Source organism: Xyrauchen texanus, chromosome 33, assembly GCF_025860055.1.
Source record: "Xyrauchen texanus isolate HMW12.3.18 chromosome 33, RBS_HiC_50CHRs, whole genome shotgun sequence".
NCBI classification, from domain to species: domain Eukaryota; kingdom Metazoa; phylum Chordata; class Actinopteri; order Cypriniformes; family Catostomidae; genus Xyrauchen; species Xyrauchen texanus.
Window position 1 is genome coordinate 19,895,662 of NC_068308.1, and position 26,207 is coordinate 19,921,868.

The following is a 26,207-nucleotide window of genomic DNA, read 5'->3' on the forward strand; positions in this document are numbered from 1 at the left end:
CAGTGATACATTTCATGAATGACATCTTCAGACGTTTTTTTATTATGCAAATGCTAAAAAGTACAGTAGATAACTGATCTGTTTTTACTAATTATTCATGAATGTATATTTAGTGGAATGAGATATATGCTCAGTTTTGCTATTAATATTAGTATTTTTAATCTTGAATTGCTATTTGTCTTTGTTGTTAAAAGTCTTTGTCATTTGGAGCTGAAACATTTGTGTTTACATAAAAAAAGAAAGCTTGACAGTCTTGTTTGAATAAAAAGTGATTGACCTTATGTAATGACAAATTATTGATATCATAAATATTCTTCAGTTAAATTGCAACTTCTTAGTTTTACCTTCTTTTTGACGAATGTATTTCACCGTAGTAAATGTAATGTATACAGGGAGTTTCTCTTTCCACCAGGTGTCAGTAAAGGCCTTGAACGCTTTTACATACACGGCAAACTAAAATAGAAGAAGAAAGGGACAAATTCGCATGCAGGCACATCGTACGATTTTAAGCTCTTAGCATAATCAAAGTTTATCCATATTTTCTACAGGTTGCCATTAGGGCACTCATCAACAATCTGCTCCGAAAGTTACTTGAAGTTAGCTGGTGTGAAATGTGAATTTGAATGAGAACTTCCACATTTCGGTTTCGAGTTTGATTGTTTCAGTTTGTAGACAGATGAACTAAGCCTTCAGAGACAAGAACTTTTCTTCTGAGTTGGATATAAGATATACATTGAGAATGCGGGACCGGACCAAAGATCTTGGCAATGTGAGTAAATGGGCAAAGTACGGCAGTGCAGTCTGGAAACCGGCTAACGGCTAATGGGCTAACCCAGGGATATGAAGTACTGATTAGGGATGGGCGAAACCATTTATTTTCTTTTCGACCCGACACCAATAATTTCAAGTCCAATACCGTCGATACCGATACTTCTAATAATTATAAAAAATATATATATATATTATTTTCGATTTCTTGGGAAAAATTGGTCATTTAAAATATTAATTTTAGTCATAATTCATGTCATTGTTTTTGGATTAAACAGAAAACTTCAGATTTCTTTACCCTTACAAAAATAACCATGGTTTCACTACATAGTTTAACTGTAGTATTTAGTTAAACCATAGTTACCACACATTAACCATGGTTACCACTACAATATTATTGTAGGAAAACCATAGTTTCAGCCAAAAAAAAAACATGGTTACTACAATATTATTTTAGTAAAACCACGATTAACGTTTTAATGACTTATTTACAACAGTTACACACAAACTAATTTGAAAAAATGTCAACTTTAGATGTTGTTATTTTAGTGTGAATTTACTCCATAAGTGGTTTCTCTGATTTTCTATCAGTACCTCTACAAGTCACTGATCCCTCTTGTCTGAACGAGCCTTGCAACTGCACAAGTGCTTGTGTTTTCAGCATTAAGATGAACGTTAAGATGAGTTGAAGATGAAATAGTCCCATCCTGCACAAGTATTTGCTTATATAGCCTAATCCTTTTTTATTTCATTTTGAAGGTTATGATTATTGTTCATGTTCACGCTAACCGAATAATAATATCCCTAGTTTACTTTTTTTATTTTATTTTTAGAATCGATATTTTTGTGTGAGGATCTACATATTTTTACATCAGTATCAAAAATATATTAGATACGTTAGGATTGATCCCCCCATCCCTAGTACTGATACGAAGTAACGCGCTTGTAACACTTGTTAAATATTCACGGGGTCGCTATCTGCTCATATATGACTATATGATTATCTGTGTGTCTTTGGGTCGATAGTTGGTTGATTTTACTAGTCAAATAACATAAACTTTGCGACGCTAACACCCCATCTACACTACCAGCGACGCGACAATCTATAGTGTAAAACAGCTTGATCGTTTTAATGGCACCGCGCTAGTTCTGTCTCGTGCAGTGTGTACACGGTGTCAGGTAACTTTATTTAGCGTTTATACAGACTTGCAAAAGCCCTGTTTCATATCAAAACACCGAACTATGTGCTTTAAACTTTGTCTGACATTTATCTGATGATGCAATCTTGCATTTTCGTTTTTAATAATTAATTTTTTAATTTCTTAATTTATGCTCCTGTACTTTTACTAGCCTGCTGATGTGTCAGATGATGATGTAGAAACCACAGCTCTCATGATAAAGCCTGGTTCTGGGAACTCTGCAAAAGAAGAGAAAGAAAATGAGAGCTTCTTTAAAAAGGTTAGTCTTGGGTCATCTTCGATCATTCTGGCACAATTTAACCCTCCTATTGTCCTAACGAAACTGATCCCTCCTTTTGTCCTTCGGGTCATTTTTGACCTGTATTGAAAACCATTCAAAATGCATAAATTCTTGGTTAGTGTAAAATGACACTAAAGACACCTCTTAATGAAAATGTTTTATTGTGGTCCCAAAGTGTATAATGATAGGGGAAGCATAATTTTGTAAAGGGGTCATGAAATTGAGAATAACATTTTTTTTTATATTTAGACATATAAGAGGTAACTGTACTTTAAAAACATACTGTCTATAAAGAGTATTTATAGTTGCCACCCTTCTGAATCATCTAATTTTGAAATCCGTGTTGGTGACATGAGACAATGCTCATTTGTATTTACACATCCTACAACATGTATTAATGCACCCTTGGACCCGCCCACTGGTGCTCAGTTTGAGAGAGCAGGACAGACAGGCCTAGTGTGGCTAACTTTTCCTGAACACCAAAGGGGTCTTTCTGAACTATTTAGGGCCCAAGCACTGAAAGTGCGGAGGCCCTATTGTTCTAAGGATTATTAGGGCCCAAGCACTGAAAGTGCAGAGGATCTATTGTTCTTCTAAGGATTATTATTATTATTATTATTTTCAAGGTTTTCGGTACTTAACATTCGTGAAAACTCTTGAAATTTTGCACACGCGTGAGAGCTTTCGGCCATTAGGGCTGGGCCATTTTGGATTTTTTGAAAATCGCAGGCGCTAAACTTTTAAATACCCCTCATAGGGGTCCATGTGACTGGCACCAAATTTGCTCTTTGCAAATTATAAGTGTGATTCAGTTTGGGAGGACATTGTCTTAAACATAATATATGTAAAAAATAATTATCTTCGGACACATTTTTAAAGCCATGATGGTAAAAACAGCTATTTATAATTTTTGTGTTGGGGCCAGTGAAAATTTATGAAAAATATGAAGCACCAGGCCAGTAGAAAAAAATCCTTCGTGTTGAGCCCTGTATATTGAACAGTGTACATGGTGAGGCAATAAATGTATGGCAAAAAAGGGATACAGAAAGTTTCTCATATCTTCTGCATGTATTGTGTAATTTAGATCAAATTGAGCTGTATGTTTGGTAAAGAGGGCTGATCACATGGATATGGCTATTGTGGGTCACAGTCATAGCGCCACAGCAGGAAGTGTGGCACCTACAACAGACTTTGAAAATGTCCTGTTAATTTTATCTGAAACTTTTCTTGATATCTTACATGATATTATCAGCCACATGTCAAATAACAATATTATTTTTTAGACAGTTCAAGGGTATTCCAACACTTTCCATAATTACACATTTATTACATTTGGCACACAAATGAATGTTTCAAATATCATGACTGTTTGATAGCACTGTGTAACACATTTTTAAAATTTTTTTTTGGTTCCTGGGTAGTGTGTTATTTCCTAATTGTTTATGCCTCAAAAGTATAGAAAATGGCTATTATTATCCACAAATTTTGCTTTTGTGACCAGGACAGTGATATATTGAAATGTACCTATTTCCAATGAGAAAATGGGTGAACGGGTCTTTTCGCATAAAGTCAGAAAAAAACAACATTTGGATCTAAATTAACATGTATTTATAATAAAGTAATACAAAAATGACTACAAAATATTTAGAAATGAGTAGTTTTTCAAGATGTATTATTATACTGTAAATCACTTTCACGAATCAGCCCCCAAATGTAGTCTCCCATCATGTTCTCGTTATACCGTCCTTAGTAGCGGCATTCAAAGTCCAGTATATCCTGATGGAAGTGCTTGCCTTGCTCCTGAGTATGCTCCCATGTTCTCCTTGAATTTTAAAGATGAGGCATCAAGGATATGGACTTTGAGGGATTTCAGAGGTGGAGATGAAGAGAGAAACCCATACTACCCCAATCAAAAGACCTCAACGACTTGATTAGAGATATTGGTCTCACCAAGTCCAGTGCCAAGCTTTTGATGTATAGGCTCAAGCAGTGGAACTTGTTGGATGAAAGTGTGCAAATCGCAGATCCAGCACACTTTCGCAGATCCAGCTTCTTCACCCGTCAAGATGGGCTCTGCTTCTGCCACAATGTGACCAGTCTGTTCAAAGCAATCGGAATCGTCTGTAACCAGAATGAGAAGCACCTCTTCATTGACAGCTCATCCAGGAGCCTCAAAGTCGTGCTGCTCCATAATGGTAACAAGTACCCGTCTCTTTCCCTGGCTCACTCGGTGCACCTCAAAGAGGATTACAACAGCATCAAGACCTTGCTAGATATCTTGAAGTATGATGACTTCAAGTAGGACGGCTGGTAGGTCATAGGAGACTTCAAAATGGTGGCATTCCTGTTGGGTCTCCAAGGCGGTTTTACCAAGTTTTCCTGCTATCTGCTTCAATGGACAGCAGGGACACCAAGGCGCTCTACCACAGGAGGGAATGGCCACAGCGGATCGAGTTCTCTGTGGGGAGGAACAACGTCAAGTGGGAGCCACTGGTGGACCCCGGAAGGTGTTGATGCCACCAATGCACATCAAATTAGGCCTTATGAAACAATTTGTTAGAGCTCTAGATAAGAAGTCGGCAGCCTTTCAAGTACCTTCAAGACTTCTTCCCTAAGCTGACTGAGGCAAAGGTCAAAGCCGGTGTCTTTGTCAGACCACAGATAAAGAAGATCCTGGAGCGCAATGAACTCCTCAAGAAGTTCATTAGTAAGGAGAAAGTGGCTTGGAACAGCTTTGTGTACAGTTTGTGGTTAGGGGCTTCCTGGGCAATCACAAGCTTCCATGAAAGAGTGCTGCGACAGGACTGCTCTGACACCAACCTCTGATGCATCCACCTCCACAAAAAATTGAGACTCTGGTGAAGATCTATGGCACAATGGACTGTAGCATGTCCCTCAAAGTCCATATCCTTGATGCTCATTTTGATAAATTCAAGGAGAACATGGGAGCTTACTCAGAGGGGCAAGGCAAATTCTTCCATCAGGACATACTGGACTTTGAATGCAGCTACCAAGGACAGTATAACTAGAACATGATGGGGTTGATTCATGAAAGTGATTTACAGTAAAATTGTTAATCTCGAAAAACTAATCCCTTCTAAATCCTTGCAGTCATTTTTGTATTACTTTACTATAAATGCATGTTAATTTGGTTTTATATGTTGTTTTTTCTGACTTTCTGTGAACGAAATGACACATTCTTCAATTTTCTCATTGGAAATGAGTACATTTCAATCTTTCAGTCTTGGTCACAAAAGCAAGGTTTTTGGGGAATAGTAGCCATTTTCTATACTTTTGAGGCACAAGCAATTAGGAAATAACACTTACTACCCTGGAACAAAAATTATGTTGCATAGTGTAGTTTATAACGCTGCTGCACTTACAGTATGTGAACAGTTTAATATATTCAGATGCAATGAGTTGAATGTTTGTTATGTGTAAACCCTGAAATTCAGTTTTATATTATGTTGTGGAGCTTGTTCATTCACTTCTGATTGAGTTTAAAATATGGTTGCATTCCATGGGTTGCACAATATTAGCCAATCATAATAGTGGGCATTTACATTGAAGTTTAAAGGAGGCGCTTAAGCCAAAATGTAGGCGTTTCAGACAGAGGGCCAGAGACAAGGTGGAAAATTATTATACATTACTAAATTATGACTGTTTTGATGTAAAAAAACAAAAAAAAAACAATCAGTGGACCTCAGAGTGGAAAATAAAATGATAAAAATATGGCATTATATGACCCCTTTTAAAGATTTTTTTTAAAAATGTATAAGAAAAAGTCAAAACTTTTTTTATTTTAGAACTCTGCTTGTAGAAAATCAACATTATACATTTTAGAGTTACAATTTTAGTACATGCCTATTTCACAAATTAATCTCTATTGCCTTTTCCAGTGCTCAAAATTGGCCTACTTTGCACATCCATTGCAACACATCCATTGCTTCCCACTAGTGTTGTCAAAAGTACCGGTACTTCGGTACCAAGTCGATACTAAAATAAAAAAGTTGTAACTATACAAGTGTTTCTGCAATACTGGTAGTACCGAGCAACGACTGCAGTAGAAGATGATGGGTGTGTTTTTCGATGATTGGGCACCGACCACGCAGTGAGCAGATCCATAAGGAAGTGTATGCGTTGTGGTAGTCAGGAGCAGATTCGTGAGGAATCCTCTAGAGATGTGGATGAAGAGAACAGGCCCACAGCAAACTGGAAGGCAGCCACACTCCCGACATGTGGGCATGGACAGGCAACCAAAACAGATACATGAGACAGGACCAACTAGGTAGAGAGAGCAAGGTGAGTTACCTCAACACCAAACAACATTCTAGCAAAGACCATGACACAATGAAGGGCTTAAATGGGCAGTGAACTGGTGGACAGGTGCTGCTAGCCTCCTGGCGTCTCCAGCAGAAGAATTACCTTGCCGGAGTGAGCCAGGTACTGGAAAACTCTGCCCCTCTACCTGACGTCAATCAACCTCTTGACCGTAAATGCTGGGGAGCCCTCAACTAGATGAGGAGGCGAGACGGGTGTGGTGGGATGCAAATTGGAACTCGGAAACATGAAAACAGGATGGGTGCTTTTTTGGTAATTAGGTCATTTCTAACAGACCTCCCGCAGACTAATGACCTTGGCAATGGGAAACGGCCCGTTCATTTTTGGGCCCAGCTTACGTGAGGTCAAGACCTTCTGACCACACATGTAAATTGGTGGCTTAGACTGGTGCCAAGTCCACTGACCTCTTAACACAAGCACCAGTCTGTATGAGGGCTTCTCTGGCGGCTTTCCAGGTGAGCCAGCACATCTGCATAAAGGTGTGAACAGATGGGTAAAGGCGTAAACTTCATAAAGGTGTGAACATCAGGCTCATCAGAGTGGGGAACAGTGGGGCTAGTAACCGAGGCTATACCAGAAGGATGATAACCTTGTAGACGACGACTGCAAGGAGTTGTGGGCATACTCAACCCAGACTAAATGTTTACAGGAGGCCAGACATCGCAGGGTTTTCTCATGCACCTGCTCCACTTGGCCATTTGTCTGGGGGTGGAACCCAGAGGACAAACTCACAGTAGCCTCCAGATGTCGGCAGAATTCTGCCCAAAAACATGACACAAATTGGGGCCTCTGTCTGAAACCATAGCAACCGTGAGGCCATGAATGCAGAAGATGTGATTAATGTCTGTCACCGTTGTCTCTCTCGCTGTGGGTAATTTAGGGATTTGTGGACTGCGAGAACCAGTCAACAACAGTCAAAATGACTGTTGCCATGGGAAGTGGGGAGACCAGTAACGAAATCCATGGCTATGTGCGACCAGGGTCTCGAAGGGACTGACAGCGGTTGGAGGAGCACGGCCAGGGGGTTACTGGAGGTCCTATTAGTCGCACAAACGGGACAAGCAGCTATGAATCGGTGTACATCCTGCGCTAGTGATGGCCACCAGAATCACTGTCTAATGAGCGTCTGGGTGCGAGCCGCGTCTGGGTGCGAGCCACCCCTGGATGACAAGCGACATTGGATGAGTTGCCCCACTCTAGGACGTGAGTCCGAACTGATCGCGGAACAAACAACCGATTCGCTGGACACAGTGGGAGACGCAGTGTTTCGTAGCGCATTACGGACTTTAGCCTCCACATCCCAGTATAACATGCCCACCATGGCATATGGAGTGGTGGTGGCGTAGTGGCTAAAGCACAGGGCTGTTAATCAGAAGGTTGTTGGTTTGAAATCTACGGCCACCACCATTGTACACTTGAGCAAGGCACTTAACTCCAGGTTGTTTCCGGGGGGATTGTCCCTGTAATAATTGCACTGTAAGTCGCTTTGGATAAAAGCGTCTGCCAAATGCATAAATGTAAATGTACCATGGCAGGTAGAATGGCTTCCGGTGGGACGATTTGTGGGTTTCGAAACATCGAGAAAATGAATCTGGCTTGATGTTCTTAAAAGCCTGGGCGATACAAAAGGACGAAGTTGAAATGTGTGAAAAAGAGTGTTCAGCGAGCCTGTCTAAAGTTAAGATGTTTAGCTTTACGAATGTACCCTAGATTCTTATGATCAGTCCAGACCATGTAAGGTAACCATGAACCATTTAACCAATGACACCACTCGCCCAAAGCCAGCCGGACAGCCAGCAATTCTCTGTTACAACTTTGTAGTTCTGTTCAGCTGGTGTTAAGCAGTGTGAAAAAAAAGCACACGGATGCATCCTTCCTTCCATGAAAGAGTGCTGCGACAGGACCGCTCTGACACCAAACTCTGATGCATCCACCTCCACCGCAAACTGATATGCAGGGTCGGGAGATATCAAAATGGGCATGGTAGAATATTGCTGCTTTCATTTAGAAAGCGTGGCCTCGGCCCGCAGGGACCAACAAAAGTCAGTGCGGGGGGCACGACCAGTAGGCTGTAATTACAAATGAACCTACGATAGAAATGAGCGAAGCCCAGAAACCTGTAAGACTGCTGGGGCTTTGACCAATCCGAAAGGCATAACTAAATATTCAAAGGAATTAATATTTTGACTCTCCCGGGTCAAAAATATCCCTACGACAATAGGAGAGTTAAGAAATCTTTTCACGATTTGCTTTTACTAGTTCCAATTTTAGTTTCTAGGCATGAAGTATGTGCATGTATTAGATTTAATGGAAAAATTTTAAGAAGTTTATTTATCATTAGTTTGTTTTCTACCAAGATTGATATGTGTGAGGCTTGATGAAAATTATGTATCTAACTTCATCGTTCATCACACATAAAATTTTTATTAATGTATTTCACAATGTGAATAGTTTGGGCCTTCGTAGTTTTTAGACTGAAACCATCTTTTACTCTACATAGGTTCAGGAAATTCGAGAGGGTCTTCAAACTCTTAAGAAGAAGGTGTCTGAATTAGAGAACAAGCAGAAAACAGTGTTAGGAGTCGCACTCCCAGAGGACGGTGAGTAACTATGTATTTAGAGTGTGTGACTTTGAGTCTTAATAAATAGCATTGACCCCTTTTAAATTGTGTATTCACATGTAATTTATAACCCTTTTAATAATAAATGTATGTATCCTTTACTATAGGCATGAAAAAGGAACTTCAGTCCTTTAGGGAAGACATCAAAGGCATGGCCTTCCAGATCCAAAGGAAGTTAAAAAGTGAGACTGATAAACAAATAAACCAGTGTTGCTATTGAAGTGTTTCTGCTAGAATTTCAATAAATCAAAAAATACATTTGTTTTGCAGGCATTGAAATTAAGAAATCTGAAGATGATGAAACATATATTCCTATAAACTTAAGAATGCAGAGAGCCCAGGTAAGTCTCTTTTATTTTTTTTTTAATATATATCATTTGCATTATGAAAGCAACACGGTTTTGTTTTGGCCAGAAAATAATCGTCTCTTTCAATTCTCTCAATGTCTTTTGAAAGCATGGTGTTTTGTCTCGCGAATTTTTCGAGTTGATGGGTCACTGTAACACAATTCAAGCCCAATACAGAGACAGAAATGTCGAGAGGATACAAAGACAACTCAAAATCAGTATGTGCTTTTTGTAATAGAAATATATATATTTTTTAATAGTTTTACAGTGATGTGAAGAGCTTTCATTTGCATTATTCTTGCAATGAGCTCATACAAATATGTGCATGAAACTAATGTCAATCTGGTTTTCATTACAGCCGGTAACAATGTGACTGATGAGAAGCTGGAATCGATGCTTGAGAGTGGGCAAACGGATGTTTTCACACAAAATGTAAGTGAGTTGCTTTGTCTAGTGTGCATGCCTTTATATAAGATTATTGAAACTCTCTGTTATAAATGTAGATATTCAAACATTTTGTCTATAGTTGTATTCGTTGCTTCTTTTTCTACAGCCATCTGAAGAAAACATTCAACAACAGCGTAATATTACTATAGTCTTCTGATTACTTAAGTGTCACATTTCAAGTCTTTTCTTTTGCTTTCTTTGGAATGAAGGGTTTTTTTGGTAGGTAAGAGCCTCGGTAAGGAACAGATCCATCTTAAATTATTTCTAGATATTAAGTTGATTTATCTGTTGGGCACTGGTTGCTTAGGGATAAGATCATAAATCAGGAGCAGGAACATTTCAGTTGGAATTCAAATTCATTCAGAGCACTTCTTTTTTACCTCTGCTATTGTCAGCTTTCATTTATTAGTAGAGCTCTCAGATGCTGTTTGTTAACAGGATGCCCTATTCCATGACCCTTTTATTTCTATGTTGTTAGGAAATAATAATTTTGTTGCTGTAAAAATGACATATAATACCAAAAATTTGAAATACAAATTCTGGGGTAACATTAAAGGTAACCGTTAGTTATAAGCACATTGTTTCTTATGGGATTTAGTGCCTTTTTATTTTTATAATTACAGTAGAAGGAAATCTGTTGTGAACATCATTAAAACCATTGTTAGAAGTTAATGGCTCTCATTTTCAGTACCTCCTTCATAGATTTCCACTTCCCTTTTTGATTACAGTCATTATTCCAGACTTGCATATTTAGATCACATCATTCCTTTTTTTTTTTTTTTTTTTAAATAGATCCCCTCCTCTCCCTTGCTTGAGAATTATGTCGGTAGCAAATAAAGTATCATCACCATTTCACCACCATGTCTTATCATGTTTCAACACAAAAACAATGTTCATAATTGGTCAGCCACATGTCTCATATCAATTTTCTCAACTGTAACATTCATGCAGATTTTGAATGATACTCAAGCAACCAGGCAGGCTCTGAATGAGATTGAGTCACGGCATGACGAGATCATCAAATTGGAGAGAAGCATCAAAGAGCTGCATGAAATGTTTCAATACCTTGCAATGGAAGTAGAAGCACAGGTAAGGTAAACACAGTGGATATTTAGTTAGTCATTCACCAAATTTCCAGTCATATAAAGGAATAGTTCACCCAAAAATTTTAATTCTCTCATCATTTACTCACCCTCATGCCATCCCAGATGTATATGACTTTCATACTTATGCAGAACTCAAAGGATTTTAGAAGAATATTTCAGCTCTGAAGGTCCACACAATGCAAGTAAATGGTGACCAGAATGTTCAAGCTCCAAAAATCACATAAAGGCAGCATAAAAGTAATCCATACGACTCCAGTGGTTTTATGTCTTCAGAAGCGTTCCAATCACTTTGGGTTAAAAACACAAACAAAGAATGTGAAAGTGGAGATTATTAGTAAAAAAGGACTTAAATATTGATCCGTTTCACACCCAAAGCAATTGAAAATCTTTGTGTTCTGCATAAGTATGAAAGTCACATACACATCTGGGATGGCATGAGGGTGAGTAAATGATGAGAGAATTTAATTTTTTTTAGTGAACTTTCCCTTTAAGAACTATTGATGTACTGTAATAAACAAAAGCAGTAATAGCCCCTTTCCCACCTAGAGTCCCGGTACTTTTCCCAGTAGTAACTATCTAGATGAGAACTCTTAAGAGGAACGGGACACCCTAGGAGACTTTTCCCCTCTTGCATTCGCACTCAAAGTAACCCCTGTAGTGCCGTCTTCTATTGTCGATTGTTTTGTTTTTTTCTGTGACGTTGTATGCATGCGTGATTCAAAATGAAACTTAACAACATGGAGGGAGGACACCGGGATCTGAGCTACACTTTTGTTAGGGCTGTTTTACGTGAACTTTAGCTGCATTGAAAAATGTAGGCAGTTGCCTAATCAGTTAGGGGTTTAACCAACAGCGTTTTTTGGATGAATGGAACTCTTAAGAAAATGGTCTTTGAACAGTTTAAAAAGCACCTTTTTTCATCCTACCCTCTTATACAACCTCAGAAGGCAGCATTTTCCTGTTTTCAGATGCAGCTAGTGTCTTCAGGTTACAGTTTGGTATGTGAGCCGTGTGTGCGGTGTTCTGTTCTGCAGCCGGAATGAGAGATGAGATGAGGTGGTCTTTAACCTGTGTTCAAACCCCATAATAGTTAAGGGACCCCCCCTTAAGTCCCAAAAAATGTATGTTGGGGTTGCAACAAGGGATGTAACGGTTTCCAAATATACCTCGGTTTTAAAACGGGTGGTTATCATACTGTTTAAATCTTGTCATTGACAGTATTGCATAAATATAAAGAGATTTTTTTCAGAACTTTTCTAAAATCCAAATTAGCAATGCTGATGGTGACCCAGTCTGTAAAGTTTGTCACAAAAAAAGTATTGGCTTAAGCGGGAAACACTTGCACCTTCGCCGTGAGCACCATCCCACTGTATTTGCAGAGATGAATGAAAGTGGAAATGCAGTATACAGGATAATAAATTATAGCCCCTTTTTCATAAAAACATCAGATTCAATAGTTAACAGGGTAAAGTTATGTTTCTGTCACATTCACAAATGCAGCAAATTTATTTAAGCACTTCAACATTACGAAGTGCAAAGCAACAGTAGGCCAACAATGTGTTTGATGCTACTACTAATATTTTTTATTTGTAAAACATAGTAGCTACTAAATAGAGTTTACAAATTGCATGGATGTTGGTGTGTAGGAAATTAACAGTGAAACTGGCAGAAAATAGACCGTATTGGACAAAAATGGCAATAAATAAACAGCAAATATTATTATTTTTTAAGCAGGTATTAACTAGAATTAAACAAATCAGTAATGCAACAAATTACTGACTGCATACAAATGCATATCTGAAGCGTTAACCCGGGAATTAATCATTGCAAATGATTACAATTCAATTTCACAAATCATAAAATAACAATTACAGTTTTTTTTTTTGTTATATTCATCTGACTACTGTACATGTTGGAAATTATTTTGTTATTATTGTTTTACATGTGATTTTTTTTGGTTTTATTTGTTTTAACATTTCGGATTAAGAGAGTGTCCTGATGTTAAAGGATGAAAGTTGAAGACATCCAAAATAAAGTTCAAGAATTGGTTATAACGGAAATATTCCTCTGTATTTATTCAGACAAATTTCATAACCAAATATTAAACTGAAAAAATATTATCAATGCACCTCAATACAATGGTATTTTTTTGTGACGATTATCATACCGTGAAAATGTCATACCGTTACACCTCTATTTGCAACCTTGGTGTTTCTTCAAAACTAGAATGTTAGAAACATAAAACTAGATTTTTTTTTTTCAAATGCTTGCGGTCACACAACGCAACATTGGCAATTATGTGTCCCTGTTTTCATAAATAATCCAAATTACATTTTAGAAAATTTCAAACACACCCTGTAAAATTCCTTTAGTTGGTGTAAGGGGACGCCCCAAGAGCTCTAACTCAATTAGAACACTGTCTTTAACCATGCAGCACACACGAAACTCAGCTGACATGTCGAAAATGCACTAAAAATTTACCTATTTATCAACACAATCTTTTACAATACAGGCTTTTATGACTCAACATAAATTACTGTACTGAAATACTCACTCACTTGAGACGTCTTGATGCAAGATAACCACACTTAACAGGCACACAATACTTTAATGTAAACTACATTTCATGATGGTTTAGTGTATAACTGTTCAATTACCCACTCTCGATATACATCTGAATATTTATATATATCATCACAGGAAAAATTATTTGTAGTTATCCAGCAATAACTTTATTTTCTGTAGTCACGCAGTACAAACATTACAGATGCTTTGAACACTCAAAGCGTGTCTCCTGAAGAAGTCACGCAGCAGCTTTCAACACACACACACACACACACACACACACGTGAAACTTGTGATTTTCTTTGGCTCTTTGTTGGTTTTATGGTGTTTCTGTTAAGGGAATTGATAATTAGGGCAATGCTCTGATTAGCAGGCTAGCAACTAAAAGTTTATTTACCAAAGACAGCTGCCGACTCCTTGCGTTTCTCAATTTGTTTTGTGCGTTATAGGTTTTGGACCAATCACAGGTTGCAGCACCTCCCACAGTCCCTCTACGCCCCTAAAAGTACCTACCCTGGAGTAGGAGCTAAAAATATCCCTTAATTTGGCTACAAAGAACAATAGTTCCTCAGGTGCAAAAAGGCAGAAAAGTACTAGTCCAGGGGAAAAGTACCTAAATCTGGCTTTAGTCCCTGCAGTGTGTTTTTCTGTATTTAACCTAGTCAGGGTTTTAAGTGAAATTTCAATTTTATTCAACGCAATATCTTGGGTTTTTAGGGTGAGATGGTGGACCGGATTGAGGAGAACATAAAGAATTCTCATAACTATGTAGAAAAGGCTGTTGCAGAAACAGCTGAGGCTGTAGAATCTTCAAAAAAAGTGTTCAAGGTGAGACAATGATAATATGTGAGTGTCATAACTGTGTACATTAAATCATTGACCACCTACAGTGCAAGTGACCACATTTTCCTTTCCTCAGAAAAAGTTATGGATTGCAGGATGCCTTGCTATTTTACTAGTTATCATAGCCATTATTTTGGCTATCACCTTTGGTTAAGGTGAGTCCCACACAATATATAACATATTAATGTCTGTACTGTTTGGCATTATTGAAATGTATTAAAGTACCATTAGTAGAAATATCTGATTTACTTAATCTGTGTTTTTCCACACCTGATAAGACACCTGAACATATTTGAAAAGAAAATTCAGGCCACATTTTGAGTTATAGTTGTTATCTACAGTATATTTGAGCTATTAGTCCTGGATTTAAATAATTTAAGAAAATGTACATATTTTCATACTTGTTTCTTTGTTTTTGATTTTTACAGTGTGCCTTTTCAGCAGACCAAACATTTAGTTTTGTCTTCCTGAAGTTCTGAACCGTTTTCAAACCAACATGGCTATGCAAACACATGACCATTGTTGAGATTTAAACTCTTTTGGTGGCTACAGGTGCTTGAATTTTAAAGTGTTGATCTTGTTTTAGCTGCTTTCTCCAATAAGGACATGATTTAGAATTCCCGAAAAAATGTCATCTGCTTCACCTGGATATTTTGGACAGATTACATGATAGTTTTAACTTTATTTGAATTAACTGAATACTGTACAGTCTGGATTTCCAATATGATTGACATCGCTTGGGAAATCCACTAAAACGTTGTCCGAATGCAGTGAAAAAGTCAGATGAGATTCCTAATATATTGCACTTAGTTCAGTTTGGTAACATGCTCAAAAAACTAAATGATGGGCTGCTTGTCTATGTCCTAATGTGTTTTGATTTTTGTTTTTTTGTGCATTATCTGTTCTGATTTCGTTAGTTTGTGACCGATGTAATTTCAAACTTGAAATTGGTTAAGACTAGCATCAAGTCACCTGTACATATGGGGAAAACCCCTCATTTTATACTCTGCTTTTGCATTTTATTATCTGTCTTTCAAAATACATCGGCTTCTGGTCACTGAGTAACATGTTGCATATATGTTGCATATATATGTATGTATGTATGTATATATGTATATTTTAACTCATTTGTGCTCTGTTGCCGTCAAGATATGCAGTTTTTAAGAAATGAATATGTACGGTTACTTGTCTAGTGCCTCAGCCTTTGTGCCTCTTTAATTAAGGCCATACATTTTGGGAGTGCCCACTGTGTGAGAGAGTGAATGGCAAGATCACTAAAAGTGCTGTGGATCTGATTTCATTAGGTAGTGTATGGACTTACTGCCTCATATTTCATGCATTCTAATGTAAAGTTACCATTTTTAAATAAAGTACATATTATTTACAAGATTGTTTTTTGTCTTATTTCTTGTATTGTTTCTCTTTATTTTTTCATTATTGTTGTGTGGTTTTAAATGTGTTCGGTTGATGACATAATCCACGGGGAAATCCAGTTGACTGAAGTCAATACTGGTTGATGACCTTTGGCTCGCACTTGGAGAACTACATATCCTGTTTGTGTTCCGCTCATATCTATAACAACAGCGGTGTGTATCCGAGTGCCCGTTCAACACGGTATGGGTTGCGACAGAAGGAAGTTTCAGGTAACATTTTATTTATGGAAGTTGTTTATTGTGTAATAGTAGCAAAGTATATGAGCAAACACGTCAAAGTTTTGTGTTTACGCAGTTGTTTATGCTGACATTAACCGTAAAAAGTTAGTTTTTATTTTCTGAAAAGAAATGGTTACATGATTAAACTCTTTACGTGTGCATATATTTAAATATATTCATTTACACTGATTTATCCACATACCGAGTTAAAAGATCAGTATGTTATACCGATATTGTGAATGCGATAGATACGCTCTCAGATAAATGAAAGTGAAAGTCATTAAGTCAGTTGATGTCATTATCCAGGAAAGTAAATGGTATTTTCTGAATTATAGTTGACTGTGTTGCTTATAAATCAGCGGGATGAATGACAGAACGGAAGAAGAGATTTCACACATCCCTGCTGTGATGGAGACATCATCATTCTCGCAGGTAGTTTTCAACGACGTCCCTCTATCATATCCTCCAAACACCGCAGTGACGTGCCGATATACCCTCACCGGTGGCCTGCAGCCGAACCCGAGAGACTGGATCGGCATCTTCAAAGTGAGTAACCAACTCATCAAGAGTTCAGTGATCATAAATCAGATTTTCTTTTGTTGCTAATTATTATAGTATATTATGTGTCTGACATCTCTTGCATTTGACATCGACTGATCAGCGCTCCAGACTAAAATAAAATGACTTGGGATACATTGGCAGCTGATAACTCATTGATTGAAGGTTTAATAAACAGTATTTATAGCTGAGAAGATACATTTGCATTTCCTTTTGTCTCATAATTGTTCACACCCCTTTCATAAATTATACAAATATAAGAGATAACAGATTGTTTTTTTTATTTAGTACTGCTCTTCAGAAACTACATTACAGATATTTACATAAAGTATAGTATTCATATAGTAGTGCACTCTAAAAAATGCTGGGTTAAAAATAACCATGTGTTGTCGTCTTGAGCATTAATGAATGTTTGCACCTTGTGTAATTTTCGACCATTTTAGTCACAGTCTGGAGCCCTGTAAAGTTATATTTTGTATTGTTTTAAAGGGATAGTTCACCCCAAAATGAAAATGTTCTCATAATTTAATCACCGTCATGCCACCCCAGATGTGCATGACTTTTTTCTTCTGCTGAATGAAGATTATAAGAAGAATATTTCAGCTCTGTAACTCCATATGATGCAAGTAAATGCTGGCCGGAACTTTGAATGTCCAAAAATCACATAAATCAGCAAAAAAAGTCATCCATACAACTCCAGTGGTTAAATCCATATCTTCAGAAGCAATATGATAGGTGTGGGTTAGAAACAGATCAATATTTAAGTCCTTTTTTTACCATAAATCTCCACTTTCACATTCTTCTATTGTTTTTTGGTGATTTGCATTTTTCATGCATATCGCTACCTACTGGTTGGAGCTGGTCAAAGGTGGAGATTTATAGTAAAAAGGACTTAAATATTTAGCTGTTTCTCATTCCAGACCTTTCGTCTTCGCTTCAAAAGGCATATATTAAACCATTGGAGTCATGAGGATAACTTTTTTTCTGCCTTTATGTGATTTTTTTTTTAAGATTAAATGTTTTGGGGGGCCTGGGTAGCTCAGCGAGTATTGACGCTGACTACCAACCCTGGAGTCACGAATTCAAAACCAGGGCATACTGAGTGACTCCAGCCAGGTCTCCTAAGCAACCAAATTGGCCCTGTTGCTAGGGTGGGTAGAGTCACATGGGGTAACCTCCTCGTGGTCACTATAATGTGTGGTTCTCGCTCTCTGTGAGTTGTGTGGTGAGTTGTGTGTGGATGCCGCGGAGAACAGCATGAGCCTCCACACACGCTTCATCTCCACGGTAACGCGCTCAACAAGCCACGTAATAAGATGCCCGGATTGACGTCTCAGACGCAAAGGCATCTAAGATTTGGCCTCCGCCACCTGGATTGAGGCAAGACACTATGCCACCATGAGGACATGGAGAGCATTGGGGAGTTAGAAAAAAAGATGAACTTATTGGCCACCATTCACTTGCATTGTATGGACCTACAGAGCTGAAATATTCTTCTAAAAATCTTAATTTGTGTTCTGCTGAAAAAAAACATTTATACACATTTGGGATGGCATGATGGCGAGTAAATTATGAGAGAATTTGTATTTATGGGTGAACTAAACCTTTAAATGTTGAATAAAGTCTGACCATGTCACTTTCTCTTCTACATAAATCTTATGTGAAATGGGGCGTACTCAGGTTGGCTGGACTTCAACACGGATGTATTTTAACTATGTATGGGTGGAACCATGCCTGGACCATGTCGGACTTGAGCCAGTCTTGCAACAAGTGGTTTTCAGAGGTAGGAACCACTGACCCCCACAAAACTGCACATTGTGAATGTCTCATTTACTGTATCTTGCACACCTGATACAACTACACGATTTAGCTCTTTAGTAGTTTGCAACCTGAATTGGGGGTGTCATAATAGTGTTTTTAGACAGCTTTACTAATTGTGAGACACTAATATATTTGAAAAACTGTCCGTGGCATCTCAGGGTCATTATTTTGTGTGGGGCACAAACAATCACTTAACAATCAATTATTTGATAGATCTTTGAAACATTGATGAATAATAAAAAATTCTGTCTGTCATTTTGACAGATAAATAGGAACAAGAAAAACATTTTAATCTAGTGCATCAGTTTGGACTCTTTGTACCTCACATTTCCACTGTGCATGTGCCCTGTTTATTCCCTGGTATTAACGTGTGTGTTAACTGAATATACTATATGTGTGTCCCCCTCAATGTTTATGGTGGTTAATGCGATTGCATCAAACAGCATGCATGTGATGTTTGCTGTTATTTCGTGTAGGCAGAACCACTAACTTGGTGGTCCACTTCTACTTATCATGTTACTCATGAATCCTATATCATGAGACCTCAAGTGTCTCAACAAGAATTTGGTTTGCTGCCAAGATGAGCTCTTTCTTGGCAATTAAAAATGCATGTGGATCCAGTGGGCAAAGGAGGTCCTGGGCAAAGAAGGGCAGTTTTTTTTCAAATAAAAACATTTCAATATTTCCCATGCCCTTGAGTGACAGAGGAAACAATCAGGTGACAAAATACTTTTACCCCTACTAAATACACAGTATGACTTTTGTCTCAGAGAGTTACCTACCCAAGGATAATTGGGAGTTTTACCAGTTCTGCTATGTGGATAGCAGCGGTTGTGTCAAAGGAGCCAGCACCCCATTCTGCTTTCAAAACCCAGCAGAAACCAGTCTTGACTGCAGTTTGGAGAAGGATATTTTAGTTATAACAACACAGGTACAATTTGGACATTATTCTGCACTGTTTCTCTTTTTTTAGATCTACTTTCAGCTAAGGTGTTGTTCTTGGTGCACAATCAAAAACAACTTGTTTATCAGTAAATGTATTTTGTTGTTGCTTTGTTTATCACGAAGAAACTGTCATTTCAGATGTTGAAAGTCAATCTGTATATTAATGTCTGTAAAGTAGAAACTAATACAAACCACTAAACATTATAATGAATATTCTTGTGTGTAGGAGCAGGCAGAAAATATGGAAAAGGAAAAGGAGGACTTTGTGAAAGAGATCTATTCCTTAAAAGAAACAAATGAGATCCTAAGAAATGAGCTGCATGAAAGACTGCATGAGATCTGCTGTCTCAAGGTTAGTTAGCATCTCTCTCTTTATACACAAACAATTTTTATATGTGTCTGTCTGAGAAATGTTGTACTACTAGTTGGTCCACCTGCCATTGTTTTGCTATACTGTGATGACTGTCAAGGCAAATTCCTTTCAGTGTAACTCTTTAGTGGTGAATATACAGTGATTCTGGCATCATGTGCCTTTGTGCTGTTCTATAAATTGCAGAACTGCCTGGATGATTTGAAGCCAAAAGATAAACTGGATACACCACTGCAAGGTGTACAGAATTATAATGCCACCGAAGCGGTCAACAAAGAGCAGCCTTTGTCAAATGTACCAGTAAGAAATTGCTTTGAATAGTGGAAAATTTGACATCTAAATACTTTTTCAATTATTTTATCTGTCGAATTAAGAATTGTACAATATATGTATATGACTTTAAAGGGATAGTTCGTCCAAAAATTAAAATTCTCATCATTTACTCACCCTCATGCCATCCCAGATGTGTATGACTTACTTTCTTCTGCTGAACACAAATGAAGATTTTTAGAAGAATATCTTAGCTTTGTCCATGCAATGCAAGTGAACAAAGGTCCAAAAAGAAAATTAAAGGCAGCATAAAATTAATCCATATGACTCCAGTGGTTAAATCTATGACCCCATTTCCACCTGGTATTAAGATTTGTTTCAGGTGAGCCGATCACATATGCTCAGCCCTAGGTCTAAAACGTTTTGTGATCGGATCACAAAAATCACATAAGAATGTGGTCAAATATGCATGTGTCCACATCACATTTCAGGTGTAAACACTAATCCATCCTGTATGTGTCCCGGCAGCAGAGAAACATCTGCTCTCAAACAGACCCTCACCTGTCAATCAACCACTGCGCTAAAACAAGAGTTTAAAATTAGCCATTTATGAGTGTCTTTAAAAGAAAATAAGCATCTGATCTGAAAATTCTAAAAAGTGGATACATAAACAAATGACAAGAGCTTCACAGGTTTTGTTTAGTGTGCATGATATCAACAAAGATGACAAGTATGAACACCTGAAGCTCATTTAATACAGGTAATAAACTAAAATTCTAAACTAAACTAATTCTGCTTGACTTGTGTTTGTGCTTGGATTAAATTTCATTCGCATCTGGGAGTAACAGCGTGGCGTGCACTGTATACAGTAATACACTGACATTGTGATGTAGTATGTCATCATTAAACAGAGTCTTTCCCCTCCAAATCTGAACACAAGTGGTCACAGGAGATGCATTTAAGTGACCAGGTGTAAACGGCGATGTGTCTCACATGTGACCAGATCACCTGAGATGCATCTTAATACCAGGTGTAAACAGGGTCTATAACTTCAGAAGCGATGTAATATGTGTGGGTGAGAAACAGATCAGTATTTAAGTCTTTTTTACTATAAATGCTCCTCTCTACCCAGTAAGTGGTGATACGCACAAAGAATACGAATGACCAAAATCAAAAGTAGAAGATTGTGATAGTGAAAGTGGAGATGTAAAGTAAAAGGACTAAAATATTGATCTGTTTCTTCACCCACACCTATCATATCACTTCTTAAGATATGGATAGGAGACGACACAGGTACCAAACACACAAAACGTTACTAAGGTGTTTCCCTTCTTCGAGAATGAACAAGGTTAGAGTAAATAATTTATGTCCATTGATAATTATTTGAGTCAAATTTTATGGAAAATATGCAAGTGGCGCTCTGCAGCACAGCAGAAATTTGAGCAGACACCGGAGTTGTAGGTGGACATAGAGCGGTGGCGTTGTGCTACATTCATAGAAAACTATTGTTTAGATCTGACCTGTTCAGTGTGTAACCCGCTTTATGGATTGCTTTAATGCTGTCTTTTTGGACCTTTGAAATTCACTTGCACTATATGGACCTACAGAGATCAGCTTTAAAATATAAAAAAACCACAAACCTTTGTTTGTATTTAGCAGAACAAAGAAGTCATAAACATCTGGGATGGCATGCGTGAATGATTAGATTAATTTTCATTTTTGGGTAAACTATCCCTTTAATGGAAACCATCTATCCCAATGCTTTTTATATAGTCACTGACCCTTTTTCAAGAAAAGTATGAAAAAGCTGTTCAAAAGATCAATATGCTGAAGCAGGAAAAGGCTGAGTTACTGCAAAAGTTTGAACTTCAGGAAGCAGAAGCCCTTAAGTGAGTTTCTCCTCATCTTGTACCTCTCTGTGCCAACATATACATGTAGATTATGTGCTCAAAGATTATGTGGGGGTGTTCATCGGTTTCTTTTTTCCCAGGCTATATACCGTGCTGAAAGAGACAGAGCAAAATTGCAACAAATTTCAGGATCATGTTGAGTTGCTACAGGTTAGCATCTAAATGTTCTTACTTTTTGGTGCATGACAGTTAATAAATAGTATCTTAAAAATGCCCCATACACATGCAAAATTGCATTTATTTATTGGGAAAAACATGCAGCGTTTTAAAATGTTTTGTACATTGTTCGTGTAGCTCAGTGGGTAGAGTGTGGTGCTGACAACACCAAAGTCATGGCTTTGATTCTCAGGGAATATGTAACCTGATCAAATATATACCTTGAATGCGATGTTGGATAAAAGCATGTGACAAATGAATAAATGTAAATATGACCCTTATTTTACTAGGTGGATGTGCAAAGCAGCAGGAAACACAATGAAAAATTGCATGCAGAAATCCAGGAGCTCAGAGTGAAAAAGACCCTAGAAAATCTGAATGATGAAAACAAAGCATTACAAGTGTCCATATCAGAGCAAGGGGGAGAAGAAAACGATAAAAAAGTGAGGAAATCAAAAGCATTTTCAGTAATTGCTGTGTTGTCAAAGTTGCACAAGTATACAAATGTTTTGGATTGTAATCTCTGTTACTCTCAGGTACAGATTCAGGCCATGCTCACTCAGTTGACAGAAACCAGAGGGCTACTATGTCGAGAGATGCAGAATTGCAAAGAAGCCAACAAACGTGCAGAAGAGGCTGAGCAGGAATTGAAGGAAGCAAATAATAAGCTGGCGGAGATGGTTGTGAATGTAGCTGAAGCAGAGAAAATCCAGGTCTTTTTTCCAGTACTTCACCTGTTCTCAAAAAGTGAAACCAGAGTATATAATATGTCAATCCTTATTCTTGTTGCTACATTTCTGTCATTACAGGCACAGCTTCATCAGGCACAGGACAAAATGCATGAAATGGCTGAGACATCAAGATTAGACAGAGAGAAGCTCATAGAAAAGAATGAGGTGATCTGTTTTGTAGTGCCACAGATTTAACATCTCCTGATTCTTTCAATTCTCTGTCAGTAAATTGGTGCCAAAAATGTTTGTGGAGTGAGTTCACTGAATCATGCCCACCTTTGAAATATTTTTATTCAATGTTGATTTGATCATTTATCCCAGGAACTGCAAGCAGAACAAGATAAACTACGGAAGGCATTGTTTGACTACAAAGTTGCTTCTGTTTCTGGCATGTCCGAGCAAATACCGAACCCTCAAAGCCCACCTGCATCGGCCAACGCCCAGGAACAAACTTACCCACCTGACTCTCACTACTTTGAGAGCACTAATGACTTGATTGGTATAATAAAAATACATTTAGTGGTAACACTTTACAATAAGGTTCCATTTGTTAACATTAGTTAGCATGAACTAACAATGAACAACACTTTTACTGCATTTATTAATCTTAGTTAATTTCAACATATACATTTGTAAAATCTTAAGTTTTAAATGTTAACATTAGTCAGTGCACTATAAACTAACAATGAAGTTGTATTTTTATTAACTAACATGAGTAAAGATTAATAAATGCTGTAAAGAAATATATTGTTCATTGTTTGTTCATGATACCTAATTCATGAACTAATGTTTACGAATGGAACCTTATTGTGAAGTAAATGAGGATAGTCTCTGGCATTAGTGACACAATCTCTCAGAATTTCACCAAATTGTTATCATACATCTCAAATATACTTTAAGGAATGTATTAACCTCATGCTTTTTGTTATTTCTACATTACAGGAGATCGAGCTGGAACTGAAAACAAGGTAATGACTATAATGTGAAGTCAACAATGTTCAAAGATTGATTGTCAACAAAGAGATCAAAATGGTTAAATTGTATGCATTTCACTATGTGTAGCTGAGGGTGTGCCAACATTGTCAGGAGAGCTTTCCTGGTATCAGCGAGGAAGAACTGGCACAGCACGAGGAGTCTCACAAAATGTGTCCATTCTGCACTCTTATCTGTGATGATTGGGAACAGCAAGAGTTTGAAGACCATGTCTACAGTCATGAGTAGTCAAGTCATTTTTCTGAATCTGAAATACTGTCTTTAGGAAAGTATAGTGGTGGCACTGGTCAAATTACTGAATTGTCCAGGATTTTCTAGATATATGCTTGTCTTTTATCATTACCCATTATACAAGAGCTAGTTTTAGTCATCTTATTTAATTATACAAGCAGCAATCCAAAGGTGCTTGTTATTTCAAATAACAGCATTGGGACGTTTCACTTTTTGTATCATCTTACTCGTCTGTGCTTACCCCAAAGCATATTATCTCTTCTTTTAGATAATTTTAACTCTGTCTGGTCTTCTGGACAAATACCACCCTCCTGGAAAGAAGCAACCGTAATTCCTATACCTAAACCAGGAAAAGACCATTCAGATCCAAATAACTACCGACCAATCGCTCTTACCAGTTGCCTCTGTAAAACGATGGAGAGAATGGTAAATAATCGGCTTGTTTGGACTCTGGAGTCGAAGAAACAAATAAGTGACTATCAATGTGGCTTTAGACGTGGAAAGTGCACCTTGGATCAATTAATCCGACTGGAAACTTATATTAGAGATGGTTTCATTAGAAAAGAACATGTTGTTGCCGTCTTTTTGACTTGGAAAAAGCATATGATACAACATGGAGATATGGGATTTTGAAAGATCTTTACCACATGGGTTTTAGAGGACAATTACCCATCTTTATTTCCAATTTTTTGACCAGCAGATATTTCAAAGTCCAAGTAGGAAACACCTTGTCGGATATTCACAAACAAGAAATTGGAGTTCCTCAGGGAAGCATTCTTTCTGTCACTCTCTTCAGTATTAAAATAAACAGCATTGAGAGTATCATTGGATCTAATATATTCTGCAGCTTATATGTGGACGATCTCTGCATCTGCTATAGAGGGAAGAACATGAGTACAATTGAAAGACAACTGCAGTTATGCATTCACAAAATATATCAGTGGTCAGTTGAAAATGGATTCAAATTCTCTAAATCAAAAACAGTCTGTACCCTCTTCTGTATCCAGCGATCCCTTCATCTTGACCCTGAACTCTTCATTAATAGAGAACCGATTAATGTTGTTAAAGAAATTAAGTTCTTAGGACTCCTTCTTGACAACAAAATGACTTTCATTCCTCATTTGAAAGCACTTAAAAACAGGTGTCTTAAAGCCATGAATATAATGAAAGTACTGGCAAAAACAAAATGGGGAGCAGATTACATGGTTCTTTTATTCCAAAACAGTGCTCAATTTTCTCTGCTGAGGCTCGTGCTTTACTTTTAGCTTTGGAGCACATTGAAAATTCTCTGCAAAAAATTTTTATAATTTTTACTGACTCTAAATCCTGCCTTCAAGCAATGGACACTTTAAAAATTGACCATCCTTTAGTGGACTGCATCTTAACCAAAGTGGATTATCTACTAAATCAGTTCTTCAGCATTATTTTTGCTGGGTTCCAGGACATGTTGGCCTTTCAGGAAATGAACAAGCTGATGCAGCTGCTAAGGAAGCTCTTAATCAGGAAGTTAATGAATGTCAAATCCCTCCCTCAGATATCAGACCGATTATTAACCGATATATTTTAAATAAGTGGCAAGAAGAGTGGAATATGTGCAAGAACAACAAGTTATATGTAATTCATCCGAAATTTCAAACAGACTTTTTATTAATTTTAAAACAAGATTTGATCAAGTGGTCTACACCAGATGTCGTATAGGTCACGCTAAATCTGACCCATGCCTTTTTGCTTAAAGGTGAAGACCCAACCCTATGTATGTTTTGTAATATTCCCTTATCTGTCAAACATATTTTACTAGATTGTCCTGGTCTTAACACAAGTAGAATGCTCTTTTATGAAGTTACCTCGTTAAAGGACTTATTTAATGAGATTGTGCCTGAAAAGGTTTTGGATTTCTTATCATATATTAATCTTAAAAAAAATATTGTATAATATGACTTGCTATTTATATTTGTTTTGTTTTTATTGTATTTATATAATATTTGTTTTTTGTAATTGAATTCTTGCCATGAAAATAGCTTTGATCGCTGACATGGCATTAAATAAAACATAC

The 26,207-nt window shown here is 37.4% G+C and overlaps 2 protein-coding genes across 4 annotated transcripts; both read left to right on the top strand.

Moving 5' to 3' along the window:
- Positions 1-472: 472 nt before the first annotated feature.
- Positions 473-15,882, top strand: stx4 (syntaxin 4). Its single transcript, XM_052102521.1, has 11 exons — positions 473-769; positions 2,119-2,226; positions 9,089-9,188; positions 9,317-9,391; positions 9,480-9,550; positions 9,666-9,774; positions 9,915-9,988; positions 10,955-11,092; positions 14,392-14,502; positions 14,594-14,672; positions 14,946-15,882. Exons 1-10 carry the CDS (start codon positions 740-742, stop codon positions 14,669-14,671), a joined length of 894 nt encoding a protein of 297 aa, XP_051958481.1. The 5' UTR covers positions 473-739; the 3' UTR covers position 14,672; positions 14,946-15,882.
- A 128-nt stretch (positions 15,883-16,010) lies between these two features.
- Positions 16,011-25,786, top strand: LOC127626609 (calcium-binding and coiled-coil domain-containing protein 2-like). Of its 3 annotated transcripts, XM_052102518.1 has the most exons (15): positions 16,011-16,160; positions 16,505-16,715; positions 18,408-18,510; positions 19,319-19,479; positions 19,720-19,845; positions 20,050-20,163; positions 21,907-22,022; positions 22,124-22,193; positions 22,490-22,642; positions 22,736-22,912; positions 23,009-23,095; positions 23,252-23,429; positions 23,873-23,898; positions 23,993-24,147; positions 24,423-25,786. In XM_052102518.1, the coding sequence occupies exons 2-15, from the start codon at positions 16,533-16,535 to the stop codon at positions 24,424-24,426; spliced, it is 1,653 nt and encodes a 550-aa protein (XP_051958478.1). In that variant the 5' UTR covers positions 16,011-16,160; positions 16,505-16,532; the 3' UTR covers positions 24,427-25,786. The 3 variants fall into 3 exon arrangements, with proteins under 3 accessions (XP_051958478.1, XP_051958480.1, XP_051958479.1); XM_052102520.1 differs by having other exon boundaries at positions 20,050-20,157; positions 23,993-25,786; XM_052102519.1 differs by having other exon boundaries at positions 16,111-16,160; positions 16,529-16,715; positions 23,993-25,786.
- The last annotated feature ends 421 nt before the right edge of the window (positions 25,787-26,207 follow it).